The sequence below is a fragment of the Asparagus officinalis genome, chromosome 2 (genome assembly GCF_001876935.1).
Source record: "Asparagus officinalis chromosome 2, Aspof.V1, whole genome shotgun sequence".
Taxonomy (NCBI): domain Eukaryota; kingdom Viridiplantae; phylum Streptophyta; class Magnoliopsida; order Asparagales; family Asparagaceae; genus Asparagus; species Asparagus officinalis.
The window spans coordinates 3,211,408-3,235,708 of NC_033795.1; the positions used below are offsets into that span (position 1 = coordinate 3,211,408).

Consider the following 24,301-nt stretch of genomic DNA (forward strand, 5'->3'; position numbering starts at 1 on the left):
TTTTATTCTTTCGCGAGAAATAGATAAAATAATTTTACGGTACATGATCGCTTACATTAACCTGATTCATGATGGTTAATGTACAATAGTAACTGACCGATTAAACGAACCTGCCAAGACTCTTCACCCTTGAAAGTGTACAATATAGTTTTCTGCTTAACGTCTGGCAAGATCGTCTGGTTCTCCCCTTGACAGTAAAAATATACAGTTGGTTTGGGGGCTACCCACTCATGACCGTTGAAAATTTCGATCGAACCAAGCATTACATCCCCAGATGAGAGAATTCCTGAAATAAGAGTAATAAACTCTCTAAATATATTTAAGGAAAAAAGAAGGACAAATTTTTAAAACCAACCGTTTTTTAAAATTAATAGGCAAAATCGACCGTGTTAAAAATTAATAGGCAAAATCGACCTGCACGGGACTACTAGTCCCGTGCAGTCCCTATCTCCCTCCTCCCCAACTGCCCATCTCTCTCTCTCTCCTCAATCACCTGCCCCCTTCTCCTCACTCACCCCCTTCCTTCTTCACCTCTACCACCAAAACCTCCGACATCACCAACTCCACCGACCACATCTTCGCCGCCGAGTTCGACACCGTCCAGGACTTCGAATTCCTCCTCTCCACCACGCCATCCTCCTCCTAATCCACCGCCACCCCTCCTCAGACCAGCCCTCCGCTAGCCTCCTCCTCCGCCCTGCACTCTAGCCCGCACCACCGTCACCATGAGCCGCCCTCCCTTCCTCCCCGAGCTCCAGCCCAACCGCCTCCACCCCATCCTCAGATCTGCCTCCCCTGAGCCGCTCCTCTCCTCTTCCTCCCCGAGCTCGGATGATTGTTGGGCGCTTGGGTTTTCTTGGCTGCTTGATTTTGAGGTGATTTTGATGGAAAGAGAGATTTTGGTGGGGAAATTGGAGGAGAGGAAGGGGAGAGGGTTTGAAGGGAGGAGGGATGAGGAGAGGAGAGAAGCGGGAGGCATTTAGGGTGGGGGTCTCACTTCCGACCAAGAAAGCCTGATCACCAGCATCGTTTTCGTCGGGATGCTGGTGGGCGCCTCCTCCTGGGGCGTTGTTTCTGATAACTATGGGAGAAGGGGGCAGGTGATTGAGGAGAGGGAGATAGGGACTGCACGGGACTAGTAGTCCCGTGCAGGTCGATTTTGACTATTAATTTTTAACACGGTCGATTTTGCCTATTAATTTTAAAAAAGGGTTGGTTTTAAAAATTTGTCCAACTTCATACTTTGCCCATATAATGCATATGGCACAAAAACATGCGGAGCAATAATTTGCATAGGCAAAAATCAATCTAGTGAAAATACACTGTGGAGTGATTCTCATTTCTCAGTGTGAAGTAACTCAGCACTAAGTTATCTTTGCTGCAGAGTTACTCGAAATCAACAATTAATAAGCTTGAAGTGTCTTAATTAAATGGCTGCTGATGTATGCCTCATTTGGCTGCTTGTTTACTATTGAAGAATTTTACCGTACATGATCGCTTATATTTGTTAGCATTTTCTTAAGGAAAAGGCAATTGTGAATAGTCCCACATTGGAAGTTGAAGAGAAGTTCAAGTGGTTTATAATGGTTCACTTCCTAATGGGCTTTGAGTAATGTTTTGGGCCTACTAGTGTTTGTGCTCTTTCTCCACACACGCGCGCGCGCGCGCACGCCACGCCTTTTGCTTCTCCAGCTTTTATTTTTTTGTAACGGCAGCATTTATTATGTAACGGCAGCATTTATTATGTAACGGCAGCGTGATTTACGCCCAACGGACGAGGAGATTCAGCATCGGTTACTGGTTCATGAGGCTATATAAGGAGGCAGAGTTCATTCGGGAAAACACACAGAAATTCACAAAGAATTTCATAGCTCCCTCTTCCTCCTTCTGCTACTCTTAGTACTCAAAGATTTTCGGCTACATATTTTGAGGATTATTTTTGGGCAATCATCTTCATCTGAGCAGAAGCTCTGCTACTCGCGCCCGAGTAGAGAGGCCGGCCGTTTCCGGGGGGCTTTTACCGCTAGGGGGGAGGATCAACTACGCCAGGGCGACAGGCGGGTCCTCTATCTTCTAGGGCAGTGTATCACGACTGCACCCCGTTCAGGCCTGTTTTTTCATAACTCATTTATTTTCAGTTAAACTAATATTGTTTATATTGGTAGCAATCTAGAAGATAGATTATTTATTGCTGTTAATTTAAATCTGAAAATAAATATATATAAAAAAAAAAAAAAATTGTTAACCTTTTGCATATTTGTTTATCTGTTTTAATTTCATATTTGTTTATCTGTTTTAATTTGTTAACCTTTTGCATCTAAGTAGTTAACAAATTATTTTACTGCAATAGTACTGAATTTTATATCTGTCAATTTTCATATTCAGTATCTGTCACATAAAAAAAAAATAAAAAATAAAAAAAAAAAAAATCTTTAAGTGAACCGGTTCAAGTTTTCTTGGATTAGTTGGTGTCTAAGGAAAGGTTTAAGGGTTGCGTAAAGCGCTCTGCAAGAAACGAGGTACTTAATCGATCATTGATCAACCTCTAGTACTATCCTTACCTGGCCAAACTACCCGAGTAAAACTTTAATCTTTTCACTTTTAGAGTTTTTGGTTAAGAGCAGGTTTAATTAAGTTTCTGGTCTAGTAGTATTAATAAAATTCTTACCCTGTTCAGATTTCAACGGGAGGATCAACTACGCCAGGGCGACAGGCGGGTCCTCTATCTTCTAGGGCAGTGTATCACGACTGCACACCGTTCAGGCCTGTTTTTTCATAACTCATTTATTTTCAGTTAAACTAATATTGTTTATATTGGTAGCAATATTAACCTGATTCATGATGGTTACATGATATTTAATGATTTCACAAGCCTTTTTTTCCTTTTTTTTCCCCGGGAAACGGAGGAAAACCTTGACAAGGCACGAGGATCCCCAGGCCAAAGCCCGAGTTTGATCTCCAACCCCTACCAAGTAGACCCCCGGGAGTGTGGGTCCCACCTTCCATTCTAACTACATCAACTACATGGTAGGCGGGATCGAACCAGGGGCCTGGAGGTGTTGGCAGTATTACCAATTCATCCACAAACCACCACCTCAAGTTGGTATGATTTGACAAAGTTAGATTGCAGTATATGTGGCTCCCTAATGAAGAGATTAGCACGAAATAAAAATATTTTCCTCGAGTCGACCTCAAAAAAAATTCCTCAGAACATAAACTTTGTTGAATAAATCATAAAACGAATAGCATATTCAGATAAAATATTATAGGATATCTGGGAGATGCACGAATCAAAATAGTTACCAGGAATCGAGAAGGAGAAGATGAGGCCAGAGATGAGGAGGATGTGTGAGATCAAAATTGGGGATCGTTGTGAATATAGCTGCCTCCTCATTTTGATCACATCGGAGGGGGGGAAAGGGAAATTTTTAGCTAATTGATTGTTTAAAACCAAAATGAATTTTTCTTTTAATTATTAAGTTGGGAACAGATGGACCAGATTCTTACACAATTGGCTTTTAGACTAAATCTAATTTATGAGTAATCTACATTTTCTGGCTTGTTTGCAACAAACTTGATGACAACACGTTAACTTTTTTTTTTTAAAATTTGGATTTATAAAATGTAGTTGCAACTTCTGTTGCGATAAATAATGTAGCTTTTTCTAGAAAATGAAAACTCAATTGCATCCTAGAGATGGAATTTTGCATGCAACGTTTGTTGTTGCGACTCTATTTTTCCTGACATCTAAACAATAAGTTTGTTTGTTATGAAATAATTGAAAATGCGGCAGATTTTATACGATAAATACATTGTGTGAAGAATTTAACGTGTTAAATTAGTCTTAATTAAACTTTTTCCTTAAACACCCATCCTTCTGCTAGAGATAATACATTTGCAAATGTTGTGAGAGTTCACACATGTTGCTGTAGGAAATGCATTTGAATCACAATATTCAAGCGTTTCTTTTTTCGCTGCAATTGCAAAATGATTTATATAAATAAATAATGAAACGCTGGACTATGGTTTCCACATGAAGTGGACATCGAAAAACTAAAAGACTAGTCCAAGCATCGCCATCTTGATTTATATTAATTTATCTATCTGTCCCATTATTATATACAAAGACGACGTCCACACATATTTTATCCATCCACACGCTAATTTTTGTCCCTTATAGCAATATTATTCCACAAAAGTTTCCACACAAAAAGTCACATGCGCGCGGACTTTGTCGAGAAAAACCGTGGCTTTTGGTCCGGTGACATTTTAGAGGGCTTTCGAGGAAAAAAGCTCCTAATCATTGGGGGGTTTTGTGAAATAAATACGAGTTCGAAAAGAGCGAACCCCATTTTCCTCCCTCCCCCCCTCTCTGTTTCTCCTTGATCTTAGAGCACTAGAAACAACCATCCATGGAGCCCAACCGGATCTTCTTGTTCCAGGGGCTCCTCATCGCGTTCGCCGTCGGCCTCGCCGCCTCCTCCGCCTTCGTCTCAGGTGAGCATCCTGGGAAGAAGAAAAAAAAAGTTTCTTTTTTGGGCATTTCTGTTATTGATTTGATTTACACTGGTGTGTTTTTTTTTGTGCTGTTAGATTCTGTTGTCGAAACCCAGAGATCTACCGGCCGGAATCTGCTCCAGACGAAAAAGCGTAAGGAAAATTTGGATATCTCAGAAAAGAAAAAAAAAATCAGGACAAATTTTCAAAACCGACCACTTTGGGATTTTAATTGCAAAAAACGACCCATTTCAATCTTATTTATAAAAACCGACCCAGTTGGTTGAAACTGGGTCGGTTTTTAAAAAAAAAATTCTCAAACTTCACGGGAGTTCAACTCCCGTGAAGTTTTGTTATGAGAAAAACTTCACGGGAGTTCAACTCCCGTGAAGTTTCCCAAAAAAAATTACAAAAACCGACCTGTTTTCAGCCCCTGGCTGAAAACAGGTCGGTTTTTGTAAATATTTTCAAAACCGGTCGTTTTTTGCAATTAAAAACCCAAAAGGGTCGGTTTTGAAAATTTGTCCAAAAAAATCATCTTCTTATTGCTAAAGCAGTTAATAACAATAGGACAAATTTTCAAAACAGTCCCATTTATAAAAATATTCTCAAAAAACGATCTGTTTCAACAATATTCGTCAAAACCGACATAGTTTCAGCCTCGGTTTTGATGAAAGAAAATATGTAACTTCACGGAAGTTGAAGTCCCGTGAAGCTTAGCAGCCATTTAACTAAGCTGCTAAACTTCACAGGACTTGTGGTTTCGTGAAGTTTCATTATTCAAAACAACTTCAGAACTGAAACGAAGTCCCGAGAAGTTTAACAGCTTAATTAAATAGTTGCTAAACTTCACGGAACTTCAAATCCCGTGAAGTTTGGAAACTTCTTTCGTCAAAACCGATCTAATTTCAGCCATCGGTGAAACATGTCATTTTTTGAAAATATTTTTAAAAAAAGGGTCGGTTTTGAAAATTTGTCCATAACAATATCATGAACTAAATTGTCTCAGATCACTTCATCGGCCTCTGTTTGCTGTGAATTTGATTGAACATTCTTAACATCCAAATCGACAAAGAGAAACCCTTCGAACTGGATATGACTGACAAAAAATAAATTAGCCTAGTGTTGTTGGTTACATAGAGTCATGAGAATCAAATTTTGGATGTGGGCTCTCTGTAACTCAGTCGTCTTCTCTTTTCTCGATGGCTTTGGATGGAGTTTGGGAATCCATTCCACCGCGAATTCTCACCGACGAACATAAAGTGTATAAACGCGTCATATTTATCCGCCATTCTTCGACTAATGCATGCTGCATCATCTTTTGCAGCTTGCCCCGTGAGCTTCGAGTTCATGAACTACACGATCTTCACAAGCCAATGCAGGGCACCCCAATACCCCGCGAAGCTCTGCTGTGGTGCTTTCTTAGAGTTTGCGTGCCCTTATGCAGACGAGCTCAACGACCTCACGAACGACTGTGCCTCAGTCATGTTCAGTTACATAGACCGTATTGGCAAGTACCCTCCGGGTCTCTTTGCCACCGAGTGCAAGGGAGATAAGCAGGGGCTTCCCTGCCCCGCCGGTTCTCCTCAGCCCTCTCAGAATGCTGATGCTAGTGCCGCCTCTTTTGCTCGTGTTGCGTCGTCTCGGATTGGTCTCGTGTCTGCGCTCGTCCTGGGGTTTCTTTCCTCTTGGACTGATGCTTGCAATGAATGATGGTGTTGTATTCTTTACTGAATTATATTGGCTTATCCTCTATTAGTGATGGTGGTTGCCTATTAACCAGGAGTTCGATGGCGAATGTCGCGGAGCGCGTGAATCTAGCTGGCGGCGACAAAGATCCTCATGGAATCGGTTCGAATCTCTAACGTTACTAAATTCCGCGCTTCCGATTCGTTTGATTATTCTCTAATTCTTGCGTATGTTTGCACCCCTGTGCTGATGCATTTGTAATGTAAGGGGGTGATTGGTGAGATGTAATTCTAAATGATGAGATGGTAAGGTTTTTTATTTAAGAAGTGGTTTTGTTTGTATTCTATATTTATTATTTTTGTGCATGAATATGCTTAAGTTTTTATGGGGAGGTAGGTTTTAGTTGATTGAGAATAATATTTTAGAGCACTATATGGTGTAATCTATCTATTTACTTGATTTATAGCTTGATGCTAATAGATGGTGGTGAACTGAGGCTATGGGCTGAATCCTGAGATTGCTTTTTTAACCCTCGAAAATAAACCCTTGGTAATTTAATGTGGATAGTAAAGGGAAAGTAAAATGAGTTATCCCTTTTGATTTCCATGCCTTTGACTTCCAGTAAAAAGTACCGAAGCTTTGATGGAGAAGCAATGACTATAAATAAGGGCTAATATATTGCCGGTAGATCCCCTAACATGTCACACAATTGCAGAAAGACCCCCTTACAACAATTATAATTGTGCAGATAGGCGCCCCGAGTGAAATTTTCTTACTCTTAAAAGAAAAAAAAGGTTTTTTATTGAGGCGAATAGATCCCTGTAGTTCTATCACCATGGATAGGTCTCCGATTAATGATATTTTTGACTTCTAAAAGAGTCAAAAAAGTTCACCATGCAACGAGGTCTATTTATGTTGTGATAAATATCATAACCAGATCATCCGCACAATTAAAATTATAATGCGTCTATCTGTAATTGGGCAATGCTACAATGAGTCTATCCACAACCGGAGGACAAAAATAACAGAGCTCGGCTACACCTCCGTCGCCTACGACTGCCCCTTCCAGTCCGGCACCTTCATCCCCGACGCTGGCCACTGCCGCATCCCCCTCTTTCCCCTCTTCAATTTTTTCTAGAAAAAGAAAAACCCCAATTGCATTCTAGAGATAGAATTTTGCATGCAACATTTGCTGTTGGGATCTATTTCCTGACAGCTAAACAATAAGTTTGTTTATTATGGAATAATTGAAAATGCAACAGATTTTACACGCGAAACACGCTGGGCGAAGAATTTACCATGTTAAATTAGTCTTAAACTTTTGTCTTGAGCACCTACACTTTTGTTAAGGATAATACATTTGCAAATATTGTAAGAGGTTACGTATCTATTCCTCTATACAAATAGTAGAACTCAAGATTCACTAACAATACAGTAAACGCTACAGTAACATTTACTGTAGCGTTATTATTGTAACAAATAGGAAACGAGATACTTTTTTTAAAAACACTACAACACACAAAATACTGTAGCATTTTAAAAAATTATAATAGCAATCCAAAAAATATTATTGTAAGGTTTAAAAATTAGGATTATTGTAGCAGAAAAAAAAAATAATGTACCGTATACCGTGTTCTGCACGGTGTTCACACTAGTATATTATTGAGTTCAAACTCAGAAAGGCCCCTGTGGTTTGCGCTGTAAATCTATTAAGCCCCCAGACTATTATTTGGATCTATTAAGCCCCTATGCTTTTTATTTTGAATCTATTTAGCCCCTATGGTGTTTCTCCATAACTAAAAAATAGATTCAATAAGAAAAAAAATACCTTTTTTAGTTATGGAAAAACACCATAGAGGCTAAATAGATTTAAAATAAAAAGTACAAGGACTTAATAGATTCAAATAATAGTCTAGGGGTTTAATAGATTTACCGCGCAAACCACGTGGAGGTTTGTGAGTTTGAACTCTATATTATTAGGAAACGCGTCCTGTCCCTGCGGCGTAACTGCAATTATTGCTGCGTAACTGCAATTATTACCGTATACCGTGCTTAGCTGCAGTTATTACGGAATGATTTATATTTCTGGAGTTCACTAGTTTGATGAGATGCCATTATTTAAAAACATATATAACTTTGTTCGTGATCGGCTGCCAGCTTCTATCCGCCGTCCTGTTCCTGCGGCGTAACGTACCGCCTCCAGCTCCGCAAACCCGCGTCCCTCTCTCTCCTCTCTCTCTCTGCAGCTCTCTGCTCTGTTCGTGATCTCTACGGTGAACTCGGTTCGAAAAGAACAAACCCAATTAGAGAGAGAGAGAGAGAGAGAGAGAGAGAGAGAAACCCTAGGAACAGCCATCCATGGATCCCGACCGGATCTTCTTGTTCCAGGCGCTTCTCGTCGCGCTCACCGTCGGCCTTGCCGCCTCCGCCACCTTCATCTCAGGTGACGATCCGGGGGAAATAAAAGTTCCCGTTTTGGGGATTCTTTTGTTATTGATTTGATCCGTGTCTCGACTGATTTATTTGGGTTTTGTGTTGTTAGATCCTGTGATCGAAGCCCAGAGATCTACTGGTCGGAATCTGCTCCAGACGAGAAAGTGTAAGCGAAGCTGATACCTTGTTCATGATCTTCGAGAAAAATCGAATCTTTTACTGTGTTTGGTCAATTTGCGCCCTTCGTTTCAGTCATTATTCGGAATTTCCTCACCTGAGTAAAAAAGACTTGAAATTTTCGGTTAAATTCTTTGGTCAACAATTTCTTGAAAGAAATGTCGTTAACTAACACTCCAGTTATGGGTGTAAGTAATGATGGTGGTGTTGATTGAGTAAAATAATAACCCGCGATTAGTATTTCCTAATTCCTAGAATTCATTTTTGTACTATTGATGATCACTGCCGAAATCAAATAATTATGATCTTGGGTAATTAACCGCGTGGCAGATTGGAACTGATCTGTTTTGTGTTTCTATTTTTTTTCCTTTCTGGTCTGTTCCATGTGGGCTCAAGAAGTAACATGAGATAGAGAAGATGCATAATTGGGTTTTGAATTGTTCTTTAGTAAAATTCGTTCGTCATGGCATTGTCACAGTTTTATGTCAGATCGTATGAACTTGGCAGGCGAAGAAAACATTGCAACTGTTGTTTCTGTGTTCTTTGGAGGAAAATTGTTTGCTTCGGCAGGTGGCAGTGTAGTGGAATTTTGTTCGGTCTCTAGTATTCTATCTAAGGTTATGCAAAATTGGCCATCCATTCAATCAAATGTTACCACGGGAAAATATGAAGATCAATGTCTGTAGTCAAATCATTCTTCTATGCGATTATGATGCCCGCTCCAACCTATATGGAATGCAAACTTTTTTTCTCTTTGTGCACTAAAATAAGTTGATAGTTAATTCCGTGGTTCTAAACTTCGTGCTTTCTTTTATATTCGGCTATGTCTCTCTTGTAAGCTAGATTTAATCTAGTTGATGGGTTCTTCTAATGTGTAGCAATCAAGAGAGAAAACTAACGTTTTGGTACTTTGTTTTAACTTAGATATTAGTGATGTGCAAGTATGTGACATTATGACGAACTTAAATTGTGGAAATGTTTCATATTTATCTGTCAGTTTTTTCTTCGACTAATTGATGCTATATTATCTTTTGCAGCTTGCCCCGTAAACTTCGAGTTCATGAACTACACGATCATCACAAGCCAGTGCAAGGGACCCCAATACCCTGCTAAGCTCTGCTGTAGTGCTCTCGTAGAGTTTGCATGCCCTTATGTGGACGAGCTCAACGACGCCACAAATGACTGTGCCTCGACCATGTTCAGTTACATAAACCTTTATGGCAAGTACCCTCCAGGTCTCTTTGCCAGCGAGTGCAAGGGAGATAAGCAAGGGCTTCCGTGCCCTGCTGATTCACCTCAGGCTTCTGAGAAAGCTGATGCTAGCGCTGCTCCATTTAGTCATGTTGTATTGTCTCAGATTGGTCTTGTGTCTGCACTCGTTCTGGGGTTTCTTTTCTCTTGATATACGTTTGCAATGAATGATGATGTTGTATTCTTCACTGAATTATCTTGGATCGCTGTGTTGATGTATTTGTATTGTACGGGTGTGTTGATGTGTTTGTAATGTATGGGGGCCATTGGTGCGATGTAATTCACATGATGAGGTGGTGATGTTTTATTTTAGAACTGGTTTTATTTGTATGCTATATTTATTATTTTTGTGCATAATTATGCTTAATTTTTGATGGTGAGGTAAAATTCAGTTGGTTGAGAATAATATTTAGAGCCCTATGGTGTAGTTTATCTACTTGATTTAGTATGATGCTAATTGATGGGGGTGAACAGATGTTATGTGCTGAAGCCTGATGAAGTTATTTTTTTATCCTTGAAAATAAATTCTGGTAATTTAATGTGGATGTTAGTTGAATGCAAGTGCTAGCAAAGGGAAAGGACCCTTGAAAATAAATTCTGGTAATTTAATGTGGATGTTAGTTGAATGCAAGTGCTAGCAAAGGGAAAGGAAAATAGTAGTGAAGCTGGATATTAATGTGGATGTTAGTTGAATGCAAGTGCTAGCAAAGGGAAAGGAAAATAGTAGTGAAGCTGGATATGACAAAGGAGTCACCGATACTCACCGTTGTCTTCCCTTGTTTCCATGCCTTGGTTTCCAGCATAAAATATTGAAGCTGGATGGAAAAGCAAATGGTTATAAAAAAGGTTAATTGCTGGTAGACCCTCTAAAGTATCATGCAAATGCAGAGAGACCCGCTCTAGCAATTCTACTGGTGCGGATAGACCCTTGAATGAATTTTTTTACTCTTAAAAGAACAACCAAAAAAGCTCTATAGAGGCGAAAAGACCCCTGCAGTATTATTGATATAGATAGATTTCGAATTACTAATTTTTTGACTTTTAAAAGAGTCAATAAAGTTTACCAAAGGGGGTCCGTCTCTGCTTTGAAAAACATTCCACAGAGTTTTTCCGCATAAATAGAACTGCAAGAAGAAGTTCATTGAGGAGGTCTATCTTACTTTGGTAAATACTACAAGGGGTCAACCCATACAAATAGCACTACAACAAGTCTATCTGGGCAATACTACAGTGGGTCCAGTCACAACTGGAGGATACTTTAGGGTAGGGTTGTGCATGGTTCAGTCCAAACCGAAAAACTGATCGAACCAACCGAAACTTAGCTGTTCGAGCCGGTTTTCTTTATAGATCGGTTCAGATCGGGTTGAAAACTTTTCAACCTGACCCACCCGAAGACCGTATCACTAGTAACCCCATATTTTTAAGACGTACCCATTAAAAATCCATAACCAACCCGTTCATTGATAATTGGTTCCCTCAAACCTAAACCCTAAATCAAAGACCGGACACCGCAGCCTTAGGGAAAAAAATGATCGTAGACGCAGCTTCTTGCGTCGACTTCCCAACTTGCCTCTCCGCCAACTCGAATTTTCTTCATTGCTGTCGCCTCTGACTCGTCGACGTCGCCTCCGACTCGTCGACAACTCGAATTTCCTTCATCGCCGTCGCAGCCACTCATCATCGTCTTTATGGCCGAGTCCGAACCATTTCTTCAGGATCCATCTCCTGCTTTGGAGACACCCGCACTGTTAGTGGAGGTATAAACTGAAAACCCTAATTTTGATGTATTTTTGTTTTGTTTTAAGTTGCAGTTGATTGTTGCTGCCCCTGTGATGTTTCCCCTTCTTTATCGCTTTATCATGATTAGATTAGTGATTTTTTTTCAAAATCCTTGCATGTTAGTATCTATATAAGTTGTGAATAAAGCAAAAGAAAATGTTCTATAATAGACATGAACAAATGTGTCATCTTGATTAGAAACAGAACAAACCGAACCGAACCGTACCGAACCGACTTGCAATAGTTTGGTTTGGTTTTGACTAATGGGTAGTTCGGTTCGATTGTTCAAAATTTGATAAAAAACCGAACCGACCAACCGTTTGCAAAGGGGGAAATAAAAGAACCCAAACCGACCCGAACCAAAATCGACCGGGTCCAAACGGTTATTTACTGAATATATATTAAGTCCGCCAAAGTCTCAACATCCTCCCTCCTCTTTCGCCGGCGGCGGCCAACCGAACCCAAAACCCAATCATGTTCTTCGACCTCAGCATCCCCTACCTCGAAACCCCCGCCACCAAAACCCTAACCCTAGATCTCCACCGCCTCAAAACCCTAGCCCGCGCCATGGAGCTCGGCTACACCGCCGACGAGGGCTACGGTGGCCGTTGATAGGGTCAGCGTTGGGTCGGCGTTTAATGCGAGGGGAGTCCTGAGGAGCTATGATTTGGTTGCGGCGAAGCCGTTGGATCAGGAGGGGTTCGATAGGGCGTGCCAGGTTGCGGATGTGAGTAAAGTTTGCTTTTTGACGCGAAACGTCTGCTAGGGTTTAAGTTACTGCATCGAGAACAGTAAAAAGATTGTTTTTTTATAGATATTTTCTGTTGTGTTTTTTATTTGTGGTGTTTTCATTGGTGTGACACTTGTGTTAGTGGTTTAGAGGCTTATTAGCATAGAGGTAAACATTGGGAACTAATGTTTTCTTTGGGTATTTTGCTTGCAGGTAGATATAATAGCGCTGGATTTTCCTCTAAAATTCCGATTAAAGCATCCGATGGTCGAATTGGCTATTAAGGTGCTGCAGGGACTGCATAAGCTTCCTTTGATTTTCAAGATATCATTTCTTTGCTTTTATTTTCTTTTTTTTTTTCAATTTGTGTCCATCTTTTTCTGGCGTGTATAACTTCCATTTGATCTATGTGCAGCGCGGAGTGTATTTCGAGATCAAGTACTCTGGCCTTATTGCTGATGCTCAAGCAAGGAGGCTAATGTTATCAGATGCCAGAGTTAGTACACTGCACTCTATTAAGCTTTTGACTCCTCTTGTTAAGGAAGTTGAAGTAAAATTATACCTTATGGTTACGTATTCATGAAATTTAAAATATATTTTGCATACATTGGCTATAACCTTGGTCTAGACTGTGATAGGTCATAATTCTTATTGTACTTGTCCTTTGTTGAATTTTCTGAGGTTCTTAACCTTATTTCCATGTAGACAAGAGAGGAAAAAGAAGAAGAAGAAGGAGGGGGAGAAAACAGAAAGAAAGCTACACAAATAATGATCTAATTTAGATATAAAGTCCTGCGAGATCAATTCTTTATAGAGAAGCCATTGTCAAAAGGGAAAAGCATAAAAAATTCGAGCTCAGTGACAAAAGGTTTCTTAGTAAATTAATTTACCTCTTAAATTTCATTAATTCCTTTATAACGTATATTTAGAAAGACTGGTGTAATTTTTTGAAGTGACTTGGTCTAAAATATAATCCTGATGATTCTATTGTCAAACTTTGTGTGTTGCCGGGAGGTGGTCCATATGCCACTTGATCATTCACTCAGATGCATATACTTCTGAGCATGTAACAGATAGTTTCTCAAGTTTGTACAACCGATCTCCTTCCTGTTTGTCAAAATTCTATCGCTTACAGTGATTGTAAGTAGTTGATGTCACTTGAGCTTTCAGTTCTGCTGTACTCTGCATTTTTAATTGCTTGACTGCTTCACTGTGCACCAGTATCAGTGAGTTGTATAACTGCTTACATTTTCATTTATCTGACCTTTAAATTCCAACAAGTGCACTAATTCAATGTTTCTGATTTTTAAATAAGAATGCCTCATTATAGTTTTAAGATTCAAATACACACCCTTATGTGAGTATGATTATTTCTGTGCAGTTATTAGTGGATTGGACCCGAGGGAAAAATCTTATTATTTCAAGTTCCGCAATCAGTGTGAATGATATTAGAGGGCCATACGATGTTGCAAATTTATCTTCGTTTCTACTTGGCCTCTCTAAGGAGCGAGCCAAAGCAGCTATATCTAGGAACTGCAGGTCTAGCATACACATTACGTCTCGCAATTTTCCCTGCTTATAAATCCTTCCTTGTCAGATGTTTAATACTCTGATTCATTTCTTGCTCAGTTCACTAATAACTAATGCCCTGAGGAAGAAAGATTACAAGGAAGCCATCAGAATCGAGAGGATTGCATCAGATGACAAACTGGACTCTGGAAGTGATTGGTTTGGTGACTGGAATGACTGGGATCCTATATCTAGTGGAAAAGGTGATTTGCCACCATTGGACGATATTTCAAAGCTTTTCTCTGCTGTCAGTAAGCAACCTAAAAGCTGTCCTGCAATTGATTTCCTGTCATCTGACAACACATTTTCATTGAAGGATCATATCTCTAGCAATGGAAAAGGCCCTATAGCAGTGAATGAAAGGGAAACAAATATATCCTGTCCTAAGAAACCTGTATCTGGTACCGTCGCAAAGTTGTCTTCTTCTGCCGACGATGTTCTTGTTGACAATAGGAAATCAGTGCCTGTTGCTCCTTTAGGACTAAAGATTTCTGGTTACGAAGGAAGTAAGGTCTCACTAAGCAGCAGATTAGGAGTGTTTGCTGATGCCGAGGAATCTACCATGGCTGTAACTGTTTCTAATAATGAAACCGTAGAAAATTCCACTGAAAACAATGGAGCTACAGATGCAGCTGGGATCCCTTGTTCTGACACCCAGTTAAAGTATTGCACATTCAAAGGCAAAGATAGCCTTGTTTCAACTGATTTTTTTTTGGCAAATACATCAACTATTGATGAGATATCCACTACATGTGTTGAAGATGTTAGAACTTCAGATAGTCCTGGCATAGTTTCAGTTACTACTGTGGCTCCAAGTGACGTTACAGAATTAGTGTGCAAAATCTCTAATGCTGCAGATGGTCATCTATCATCTAATGGTAAAGAGGCATTCTCTTTGAAGTCCTTAGAAAAGATTATACCAGAAGAGCAAATAGAAGCAACAGGACTTGAAAGAGAGCCAAATGATGAAGTTTTTAGTGACAATGCTCCTCAGAAGATAGACTTTTTAGAGTCTGATCCAAGTGGAGGAATAGATGGTCAGTTATCCGGTGCTGTACCTTTTGTATCTGAATTGAAAACACTGGAGGAAGAAGTCTTAGTTGACACTGATGCTTGCATGGAGGAGGTTTTAGTCAAGCATGAAGATCATAACCAACAGGAGGCTACTTCAGCTTATGGCTATAGGCTTAAATCAGGTAGAAGATTTAATAATATCTGGTGACGTATTTCAGGGCCTTCTGATATATATTTTTTGTTGGTGGGATTAATATTCTATAAATTTTTAGATAACACACTATTCTTCATTTGTTCTTTTTGTAAGAACCACTTGACATGTCTAGCAGAAGCTTGAGGCTACTTTTGAGTTAACAGCTACCTTATTCTCCATGTGGAGTTTTAACATCATATATTTCCTGTCATTTTACTATTTTAGGACCTAACCCTTTTTTCTTTATACTGTAATCAGAACACTCTCTTATAGGTAGATTTTGTTGTTGGTTAGACAGGTGACACCCATTATCTAAATTTTTATCCAGTCAATTACTATTTATTTTCTTTAATGTCATTTTCTGATATTGAGTTGACAAATTTTAGGTTCCTTTTGTCACTTGAAAATCTGAACTACCTGCCATTTGCGTTTTATGATTGTCATTGCCACCAATTTCTGATTTGCGGGAAATTGATAACGAGAAGATATGGAGCCATTATCTTTCATTGAGCCTGTCTAGTGCGCATTAATAGGAAGTCTTGTGCACTTTAGGGTTTTTTCATTAATCTTCGTTGCCAAATAAGAAGTGAGATAGAAGAGGATTAGATAAAGATGTGGCGGCAGATTCATCCTAATAAATACAAAATACGCAATCCTGAAGGATGACTCTGACAAAAAGGATATATCGACAACATAGATAGACCTAATCCTCTGCATCATTGTTGAATCTAGGATAGGAGTGTTGTTTGCAAGATTTATGATATATATGAGTGAATAATTAGTTGATTTATGCATGGAGATTAGAAAAAAAGTAAACCAACTAAGACGGATGAATGTTTGCATGAGAAATAAAGAAATGCGGGAAAATTACATGAGGATTATGATGTGTTAGAAATATGTATATATGAAAATTAATTATGTCATCACCATTTTTATTGAATCCATGATAATATAAGGGATGTTATGTATGGGCTAATTAATAAGTTCAAACAGAGACAGGAGCATAGTTTCGAAATGAACTTCAGCGACGAGGGAAAAAAACAATCAGTTGAGAGGAATGATGAAACCGCAAAAAAGCATTACTCTATCTCTTGGTCACTGTTCTGCAGCAACTCTGCATGCTTTATATAACATGCAGCAATATTGAGCCTCAAGTTACTTGTGGCATAAGAGAATTTAATTGCTCATAATCTGCCATGATTGCTTTTAGATTGTGTTGGGAACCAGTAGCTTTTGCTAGTTAATTAATTCTAATTACAATAGAAGACATGCCTCAAATTCTTCCTTTGTAACTAAGAAATTCTAGTTCCAAAAGAAATTGAGAGAATGCTCACATTTGTCAATTTTGATTGAACTCAGATAATTACAGAACAATCTCCACAATCACAATTTTCCAAGACAGGCCCTGAATTTGATATATCATATCTTTCTCATATAAGGATAGATTTTGATTTCAAGAAAGCTTATGAAGAGTAGCAACTGAAGTAAAACTTGGTATTAGGTTTAACTTGTGGAGACCATTAAATGACCAAGAGTCAATGAAGAAAACTGTGAGAACTCTGAAAAAAAAAAGAAATGAATGGAACTAGAGAAACATGTCACATGATTTAAAAATGCAAAAAAAGTTCATGGGGAGTCCTGCAAACAGGAAATTGTGGTTGGACACAAGATATTAACACACATATCTTTTGATATTTGTTAATGAATTTAAATAAGAACTTCGTTTGAGTACCAGGATTTTTTGTCTATTATCTTGATTTACCTATGTCACAGCATTCTGCTGTTGTACAGTTGTATCCTACCTTTCTTATAAGTTTCATCTAGATACTGTCACTATTTGACATGCAAGTAAAGTCATATTTAAGGAATTACCCATATTTGGAAGGTATTCGGAAGGAAGTAACTGCTTCTTCTTAGCACTTCACTTAGAGCAAAGTAGCAACTCGCTAGGCTTGGGCATGACAAGGATAGGTGCCAATCCAAGCCCATAATGTCTTATCTCCTTCCAAAAAGAATTGATGTGATGGTCAGGCACAACACCGAGTCTGAACAAATGTAATTGACTGGATCTGCTTGGAATATTTTAAATATTACAAAAATTCCTTGAAAAGAAGCATTCGATAAAATTAAAAATTAATAAAAATAAATATACTTAGCTTATTGCAAATAGAACCTAGCTTATGACAAATAGAACCTGCCTTTTTTGCGCAAAAAAATTGTATCCCTGGAATATATCAAATGATATCTTTAAATTGCATCTTCAACTCTGTCAATGTCAATATCTTAGCATCAGGGTTTCTAGTGCATGGATTGGCTTGTATAGTCATGCTCATGTGATGTTTGATGGTAGTATTTTCTGCTTATTATTGTCATTCTTTTCTAATTTGAATAACCATTCCATTTAGGAAATTAAATGGTTTCCTTTAATCTGGATGATGATCGTGTTACTTTCTGATACTTCTCAGGGAAAGGAAAACAGAAGGGAAGATCATGTCAGTCCTATCCTTTGCCTTTTAAGAGTCCATTGAAGCGTAAAGTTTTTAAAAGGAAATCATGTCAAAGAAGAAGATCTATCAGACGTTGTAAGGATGGATTTTAATATTTTATCTGTTTTTAGTTGCTCTTTGCCTATTTCTATTGATTGTTTGTATTGCACCACTCTTCAGTTGCGATTTCCATTGGCAATCGTTGCGTATTTTCAAGTCTCTATTTCAATGTGAGGAAGCTTATGTTGACAAGTTGCAATTTGTCGTTACTTATTAGTTTTTGCCATTGGATTGTCACCTTGAAATTTAGTATTTTACGAGTTCTATGAGAATACTGTTACATATTGTCTCTATGTTCTTACATTTTTGTGCAAGGATAACCTAACCTTTTAATTTATATATTAGGATATCTGTTACTTTTTTTTCTTTTTTGCAGAATCATTTTTCTTTAAGAAGATAGAATAACATTTGCATAGTTTCGAATATTGGACAAGAGTTTTTATGTGTAGTATCTCCATCTTCATTTACAAGCCTGTTGACATTATCTCAATCATAACACTACACACGCCTTTAGCTCGTCTCCTCAGCCACTACATCCATTTCCTTTTGGTTATTATTTATTGTCCCTTCACATTTTTTCAAATTTCCTTGTAAGGTTTTGTGAGGATCTTTATGCATCAGCAATACTTTTACCCTTCTTTCTCACAATTCGAAGTTCTACTTCCTATCAAAATTTTGAGCTAAACATCACACTGGAAGTTCCTGTCCCCCGCTTGCTAATTTGATCACTTTCGAAACACTATAGAACACCTGTATTTGCATGAGAGGATACAGAGCTTTGGCACTCTTCTGTCAGTAAAAATAACAAGTGGTAATAACCTTTGGATTAGATTGATACAGTGATAGTAGAAAGCGTGATCAAATTTTTTTGACAATGAGAAAACTGAATTTCTATGTGAACAACAACAAAGACAAGAGGAATCCCTTTGTGGCCTTGCAAACGCATGCTTATATATATGGCAGGCATTGAGAGTAATTTATCGATAATTTTTGTTACAGAAGATGCTATTCACATCTCTCCTTTTGTATTTTAAGCTTTTCTCTCTCATTTTACCACAAGTATTCGTGCGAACTCGTATTATGAGTTTACAACCATAGTTTACCACTTAGTAGACCTTTATGTAGGTTCAAACTTCTAACAAAGCCCTATAAAGGTTACAACTTACAAGGCCAACCTTTTTTTTGGCCATTTTCTTTGATCCTAAGAATCCAATGGTTAAATAATCAGTGTCAGATGTATAGAATATGTTAGTTGGATTCTAATCAAAGCAATAGATTGTATAAACTAAAGGTCTTTGTTCTTAGACCAAGATTTTCTTAGCCTGAAAACAAAAACTACCTATAACTTCCAGAACTTTATATCCATGGCATCATTGAGGTCTCTTTGCTTTCCGATACAAGACAATACATAGTACTAAAACAATGGACAGTGTCAAGAATGGAAGGCAGTTTAGTCAATAAATGGATCTTAGCCTTTGGTCCAGAGGAAACTTGGTCAGAGGTGAAGATTCACAAACAAAGAAAAAAAAAAGCTTTGTTCAAAGTGAAGTCTCAATGAACAGTCTAAACCCCATTTCCGTGTCAGAATATGACACCCATATCCCTGTCTAGAAATCAGAACCGGGTTTCATATGGGGGTTCTCTTGTTGCAGTCGGTGCAGGTCTCGCAGTCGCATTGCCATATTGGCGACCTTGTTTAACATTGAGAAGCCTGCATGTGTTCTTGTGCATTTGCATCTTTGCAGATACAAAAGGTCCACGGATTGTGTGTATTTTGGCATGGAGATTGAAATAATTCTGGAGTTGTGGAAAAGAAGAAGTACCAATAAGCAGCACCAAGTTATCTTTGAAGGAAGTGTATGTCCATAATGTGGAAAGGTTAGGCCTCCTAAAAGATAAAAGTAAATCTAGCATTTAGCGTAGAGTATAAATAGTGCACCAATTGAACATTGTCAGGGCTGGAACAGTTGTCTGTATTAGGCGTAATTCATATGACTCTGAGTTTGTTTGTAGGGACAGTGACATCTGGAGTCAACTTTTGATAAGGAAGCAGGAAAATCTTTGGAGATTTCCTTTCCTTCAGATAGGCATGGTGTCTGGCCAAATTCATCACTAACATAGTTTAGTTCCATGTCCCTTAGTGAAGTAGAAGATGCTGCAAGATTGATGGAAGACTAAATTCGAGAATACAAGGAAAATGCTTATGCCAGGATTTGTTTTTTCTTTAAGATGTGTGGTAACAGTGATAATGCTGAATTACTTTCCATAAGAATTTGGATAATGCTTTGTGCTAATAGTTGCTGTAAAGTTTTAGTGATAAATCACACTGACCAAGTGGGCATTTCTTAATTGCTTGAGTCTTTAAGAACTCGAGTACTTTATGCGCTTCGAACACCTCGATTCTGAACTTTCATAGTATTTAGATGTGATTACATATCTCCTGTAATGAAGGCATCTGTCATCTCAAATTCTAATAAAGTGAGTTTCTAGCCTGCTAGACATAAAGTCTGAATTAGCACACCCTTTTCTAGAGGGGGTGGTCCATACCATTTGTTTGGCAGAACTAGTCCTTCAGCCTCTCTCCATCACTTGTGACATGGGCTAATATTTAGGGCACTTGATGAGTATGGTTAGTGATTGTTATCTCTTCAAACTCTTTTTTTGATGTCACATTAGTTCTCAGTCTCTTAGACTATATCCTGTTCACGTCAGATGTCAACGTAGCATCACATGAATACTAAAAAGAGTGGAGAATATGTAGCTTTCAGACGTTATTTTTCTTATACTAACTCTAATTGTATGAGTTTATTACGCTCCCTGCCAAAGTGAGGTTAATGAAGTCCTTGACCCCCATCAACTGACAAATAATTGCATACCCACTTGTGGCTGTAGTGGTGAGACTATTTTGCTTGTTGACCTGCTAAAGAGTAAAAGTTCAAAAAGTTTAAAAAACTTTGAGCACTTTACCTGACCTTAATCTCTCCCACAGTCCCACTTGTTACCTTATGTTGCAAACAATCACTTAAAGCATCAATAGGTAGGGAGCCTGCACACTGCGTTGGAAACTGCCATTTTGCACGGAAGCTCAGGGAAATTCTCTTAATTTCCCTTACCTGCTCAATTGGCACTCGATCCTCTTAGTTCGCTCATCATAGCATGTGATTTTAAACTGTTTGTAGATAGCACTTGGAACGGCTGGATTTGATTGAACCTGTATGAGCTCTGAAAGTTCAGACTAATGAAGCAATCATGTTAAGATTCTGGTTTGGATTGGTAATTTGATCTAAAGTATCTGCATGCATTATTATAGCATCTTTTGGTCTTTTGAGTCATTTCTCAACAGCTATTGTTTAATTCGAGTATTGTTTTCGCCTTGACAAGCTGAGAAAAAATTGTGTTGATCTGAACTGCGTCTTTAAACATGTGAGTGCTCATACATGAATTTTTATTTTACCTTCTGTCCTAGGCTTTCTGGAACTGAAAACTAAGAATTGCTATAATTCATTTGTTGGTTCAATTTGCAATCAAGTTTGTAATGTCCTTGACATGCAGTTATTAATTCAATTCGATTGTACTCAAGACACGTGTCTTGAATGACAATGGTTGAAGTGGCTTATTGGATCTTTTGACATCAAACTCCTGCCTTGCTTAGACATTAAATTACATTCTAACGCTCCTTATTAAAATTGCATCGCTCGCTATCTCAACCAAGTGAGGATTCATATTTATTGCATGCAAGGGTCGACTACCCTTTCCGACGATGATGTGGTCGACAATCATTACATTTTGTCATGATGGGTTGGTCAAATCCACTCCTAAGTCGGTGATCTTCAACTGTCGGGTGACATCAACAGGGTTACATGTTTATGTGAGAGGGTTTCATGGATTTTATAGAAGACTAGGAGATAACTGTCGACGATTGGGTTCGACGACTCCCTCCTTGCATGTGGACCAATCAGCAGTTGAAACAGCATGAGTTACCAACTAATCTGGCACTGAACAAGGCACTTTCTGACCAATCAATGGATGAAACAACATTGGTCTCTCCTATGGCTTTTTATCTTTGTAGACCTTCTGAACGCTGAGATTTCTTCAAAGAGGTAATCATCTCCCACTCAATGCTTCGCAAGTTAATATATGTCTGAAGTTGATAGGAATTGCTATAGATGCTTTCCTGGGATAGTCCCTATATGGCAGTTTCACTGGTCATGATTTTCTCATCGAAAATCAATTTATTAATGGGTGCTCTTGTGTTTATTGTCAGTGTTTAATGTCTCTTAGAAGTTAAGACTAATCATTGGGTAGTATTGCCTTTCATTAGCTGCTGATACTTTCCTGTCCTCTCTCCTTTCATTTCATGTGATTCTCTTTTGCTTCTCTAGACCTAAGTGGCGGGGTCTCCATTATATCTAGTCAAATGCAAGTTGTGTATGGATACCTGTTGAAGTGCTCTGGAGCAGGAACCCATAGTTTAGGATATTGCTGGAAAGTGTGCAGCCCACCTTAGGAATGCCATGGCCAAATAATTTTAGCATTAACTGCGGATAGACCCCCTGTACTTCTGTTGTTCCAGATAGACCCCTCTGGATTTCTCAACACCGTTAGTTTTCCTATTCAAATTGGTTATATCCTATGTGTAATGATCATTATGCAAGTTTATTTTAAGTTTATGAAGCTCATATGTTTAAAGTTTAGGAAGCGAATCTTAGCGTGGAATTAACGGAGTTGAGAAGTCAGGGAATCTGTTTGCAACAATGGAAGTAGAAGGCTACAAGCAGCCTACTCGTAATTTGGCGATAATACAGAGGGTCTATCCGCAATTCACTCAATAATTCAGGAACAAGCTAGGGGGTTCCAGATTTGGTGTAGTATGCTTATAGGGTCCTCTATAGGACATGGTATGGGGAGGAAGGAGAGCCCTCTATATCGCATGATATAGGGAGGAAGGAGAGGGTGACACTTGACATATCAGTGCAGTTACTATCTAGTCATATGTCTATCATAGACAATAGTGATTGCCTCGATATTCCTGGTGACACCCTCCTTCATCCCCATATGATATTCTATAGAGGGCCCTCTGTAGGATTATTTTCCTATATTTTCACACCTTTTGCTGTCAATCACTGATCTGTTGCCATTTGCAAGGGCGCTTTCGGATTGGACATGGCGAAAAAGTTGCATCAGTTGGTGGACTTATCCTTAACATATGGGGCTGATGATTTGTCTTACAAAAGGGGATTAGTGCCTTAGTGCTCGTGATGGCTTGTGATTGACACGAGATCATCCTTCATCAAATCTATTTTATCTTTGGATTGCCTTCTCTCGATGCTTCTCAGGATCTTCGTTTCATGGAAGGCTAGCGCAAACCAAGTTTTTTAGAAATAGAAGCGACAGACTAACAAGAGAAACAACCTAGACCTTTTCCTAATAGTGGTTTAATATTGGTCAGTTTCGGAGGTTTTTTGTAGAAAGGAGTTGGGTGGGCATTTTGTGATCAGCTGTGAACCTACCCCTTATTTTGGACACTTGCTGCTTACATTAAAAAACTGAATGTGTGCTGCATGCGCAAATGCTGATCCTACTGAGATTTTCTTGAGCACACAATTCAAAAGCATTAGGGTTCTTTTTTCGTTTCTCTCTTTTCTTTATAACATCAAGTGATAGATGAGTTGTCGTATTTTAGTCAATAATGCTTAGCATGAGTGGTTGAATTTCTCGATTTCCATGCATTATTTGTGATATATGTGACTACATTCTCATTCTAGTTTCTGATGTCGGTAGAAGCAATTAGTCATCATATGGGCATATTATGGAAACAGGTCATTAAGCCTGAAAATGTTCGTGAGTCGGGTTTCTTGGTTGCTTCACATAAGAAATTATTTTCTCTTGTCCTTTGGAAAAATAAGTGGATACACCACAAAAATTGAAACAAATCTGACTCATATGAATCTTTGCTTTTAAAAAAAAGGAGATGCGGTCGAAAGAGACGTAACTAGGAATTACTAACCGCAGCCACCAACAAAATCACCAACAGCATGGGAGTAACCAAATTGGTTTCTTAGATTTTTGTCTCCTCTGTGCAATTTGAAATACAAAAAAGTCCATTAAGAAATGTTTTGCGGTAAGTGCTGTTACTAAACATTCAAAAGCTTGCCTTTCATGTGTCTGAATCTAATATTTGTTTAAATGACAGGATGAGGTCCTCAGCAAGTGAAGTATGTGTTTTTTGCACTCAGCTTGGCCTGAAGCTGTAGTGCTTCCGAGCCTTTTGGATCTCTGGCGGCTCTTAATCCGAGGCTGGAACCTTCGCAGAACTCCCAACGCCCAATATCTCCGTAGCGACAATTTTCAGGTTTATGGGGTAAATTACAAAAGGTTCCTTATGGTTTGTTGCAACTACAGAAATTCGACTTCAGGTTTTAG

The 24,301-nt window shown here is 38.7% G+C and overlaps 4 protein-coding genes across 4 annotated transcripts in view; 3 read left to right on the forward strand and 1 right to left on the reverse strand.

Moving 5' to 3' along the window:
* Positions 1-3,423, reverse strand: part of LOC109829932 — a 4,834-nt gene extending 1,411 nt beyond the window's left edge. The window contains exons 1-2 of the mRNA XM_020397032.1: positions 3,304-3,423; positions 111-286 (exon numbers count right to left, since the gene is read on the reverse strand). Coding sequence (XP_020252621.1) covers positions 111-286; positions 3,304-3,394 — 267 coding nt within the window. The 5' untranslated portion in view covers positions 3,395-3,423. The remainder of the gene's footprint in view (positions 1-110; positions 287-3,303) is intronic.
* Positions 4,254-6,603, forward strand: LOC109829933 (GPI-anchored protein LLG1-like). Its single transcript, XM_020397033.1, has 3 exons — positions 4,254-4,497; positions 4,594-4,650; positions 5,825-6,603. Exons 1-3 carry the CDS (start codon positions 4,413-4,415, stop codon positions 6,208-6,210), a joined length of 528 nt encoding a protein of 175 aa, XP_020252622.1. The 5' UTR covers positions 4,254-4,412; the 3' UTR covers positions 6,211-6,603.
* LOC109829934 (GPI-anchored protein LLG1-like) lies at positions 8,508-10,419 on the forward strand. Its single transcript, XM_020397034.1, has 3 exons — positions 8,508-8,629; positions 8,729-8,785; positions 9,834-10,419. The coding sequence occupies exons 1-3, from the start codon at positions 8,545-8,547 to the stop codon at positions 10,196-10,198; spliced, it is 507 nt and encodes a 168-aa protein (XP_020252623.1). The 5' UTR covers positions 8,508-8,544; the 3' UTR covers positions 10,199-10,419.
* On the forward strand, positions 12,425-18,070 carry LOC109829935. Its single transcript, XM_020397035.1, has 6 exons — positions 12,425-12,553; positions 12,770-12,841; positions 12,972-13,052; positions 13,938-14,095; positions 14,186-15,321; positions 17,798-18,070. Exons 2-6 carry the CDS (start codon positions 12,821-12,823, stop codon positions 17,929-17,931), a joined length of 1,530 nt encoding a protein of 509 aa, XP_020252624.1. The 5' UTR covers positions 12,425-12,553; positions 12,770-12,820; the 3' UTR covers positions 17,932-18,070.

Bases quoted from the DNA above. Each gene is read 5' to 3' on its own strand.
- LOC109829933 (XM_020397033.1), top strand. From the start codon at position 4,413: ATGGAGCCCAACCGGATCTTCTTGTTCCAGGGGCTCCTCATCGCGTTC. The intron at 4,498-4,593 runs GTGAGCATCCTG...TTGTGCTGTTAG, and splicing joins CTCCTCCGCCTTCGTCTCAG to ATTCTGTTGTCGAAACCCAG. The intron at 4,651-5,824 runs GTAAGGAAAATT...CATCTTTTGCAG, and splicing joins TCTGCTCCAGACGAAAAAGC to CTTGCCCCGTGAGCTTCGAG.
- LOC109829934 (XM_020397034.1), top strand. From the start codon at position 8,545: ATGGATCCCGACCGGATCTTCTTGTTCCAGGCGCTTCTCGTCGCGCTC. The intron at 8,630-8,728 runs GTGACGATCCGG...TTGTGTTGTTAG, and splicing joins CTCCGCCACCTTCATCTCAG to ATCCTGTGATCGAAGCCCAG. The intron at 8,786-9,833 runs GTAAGCGAAGCT...TATCTTTTGCAG, and splicing joins TCTGCTCCAGACGAGAAAGT to CTTGCCCCGTAAACTTCGAG.
- LOC109829935 (XM_020397035.1), top strand. From the start codon at position 12,821: ATGGTCGAATTGGCTATTAAG. The intron at 13,053-13,937 runs GTTAGTACACTG...ATTTCTGTGCAG, and splicing joins TAATGTTATCAGATGCCAGA to TTATTAGTGGATTGGACCCG. The intron at 14,096-14,185 runs GTCTAGCATACA...TTTCTTGCTCAG, and splicing joins GCTATATCTAGGAACTGCAG to TTCACTAATAACTAATGCCC.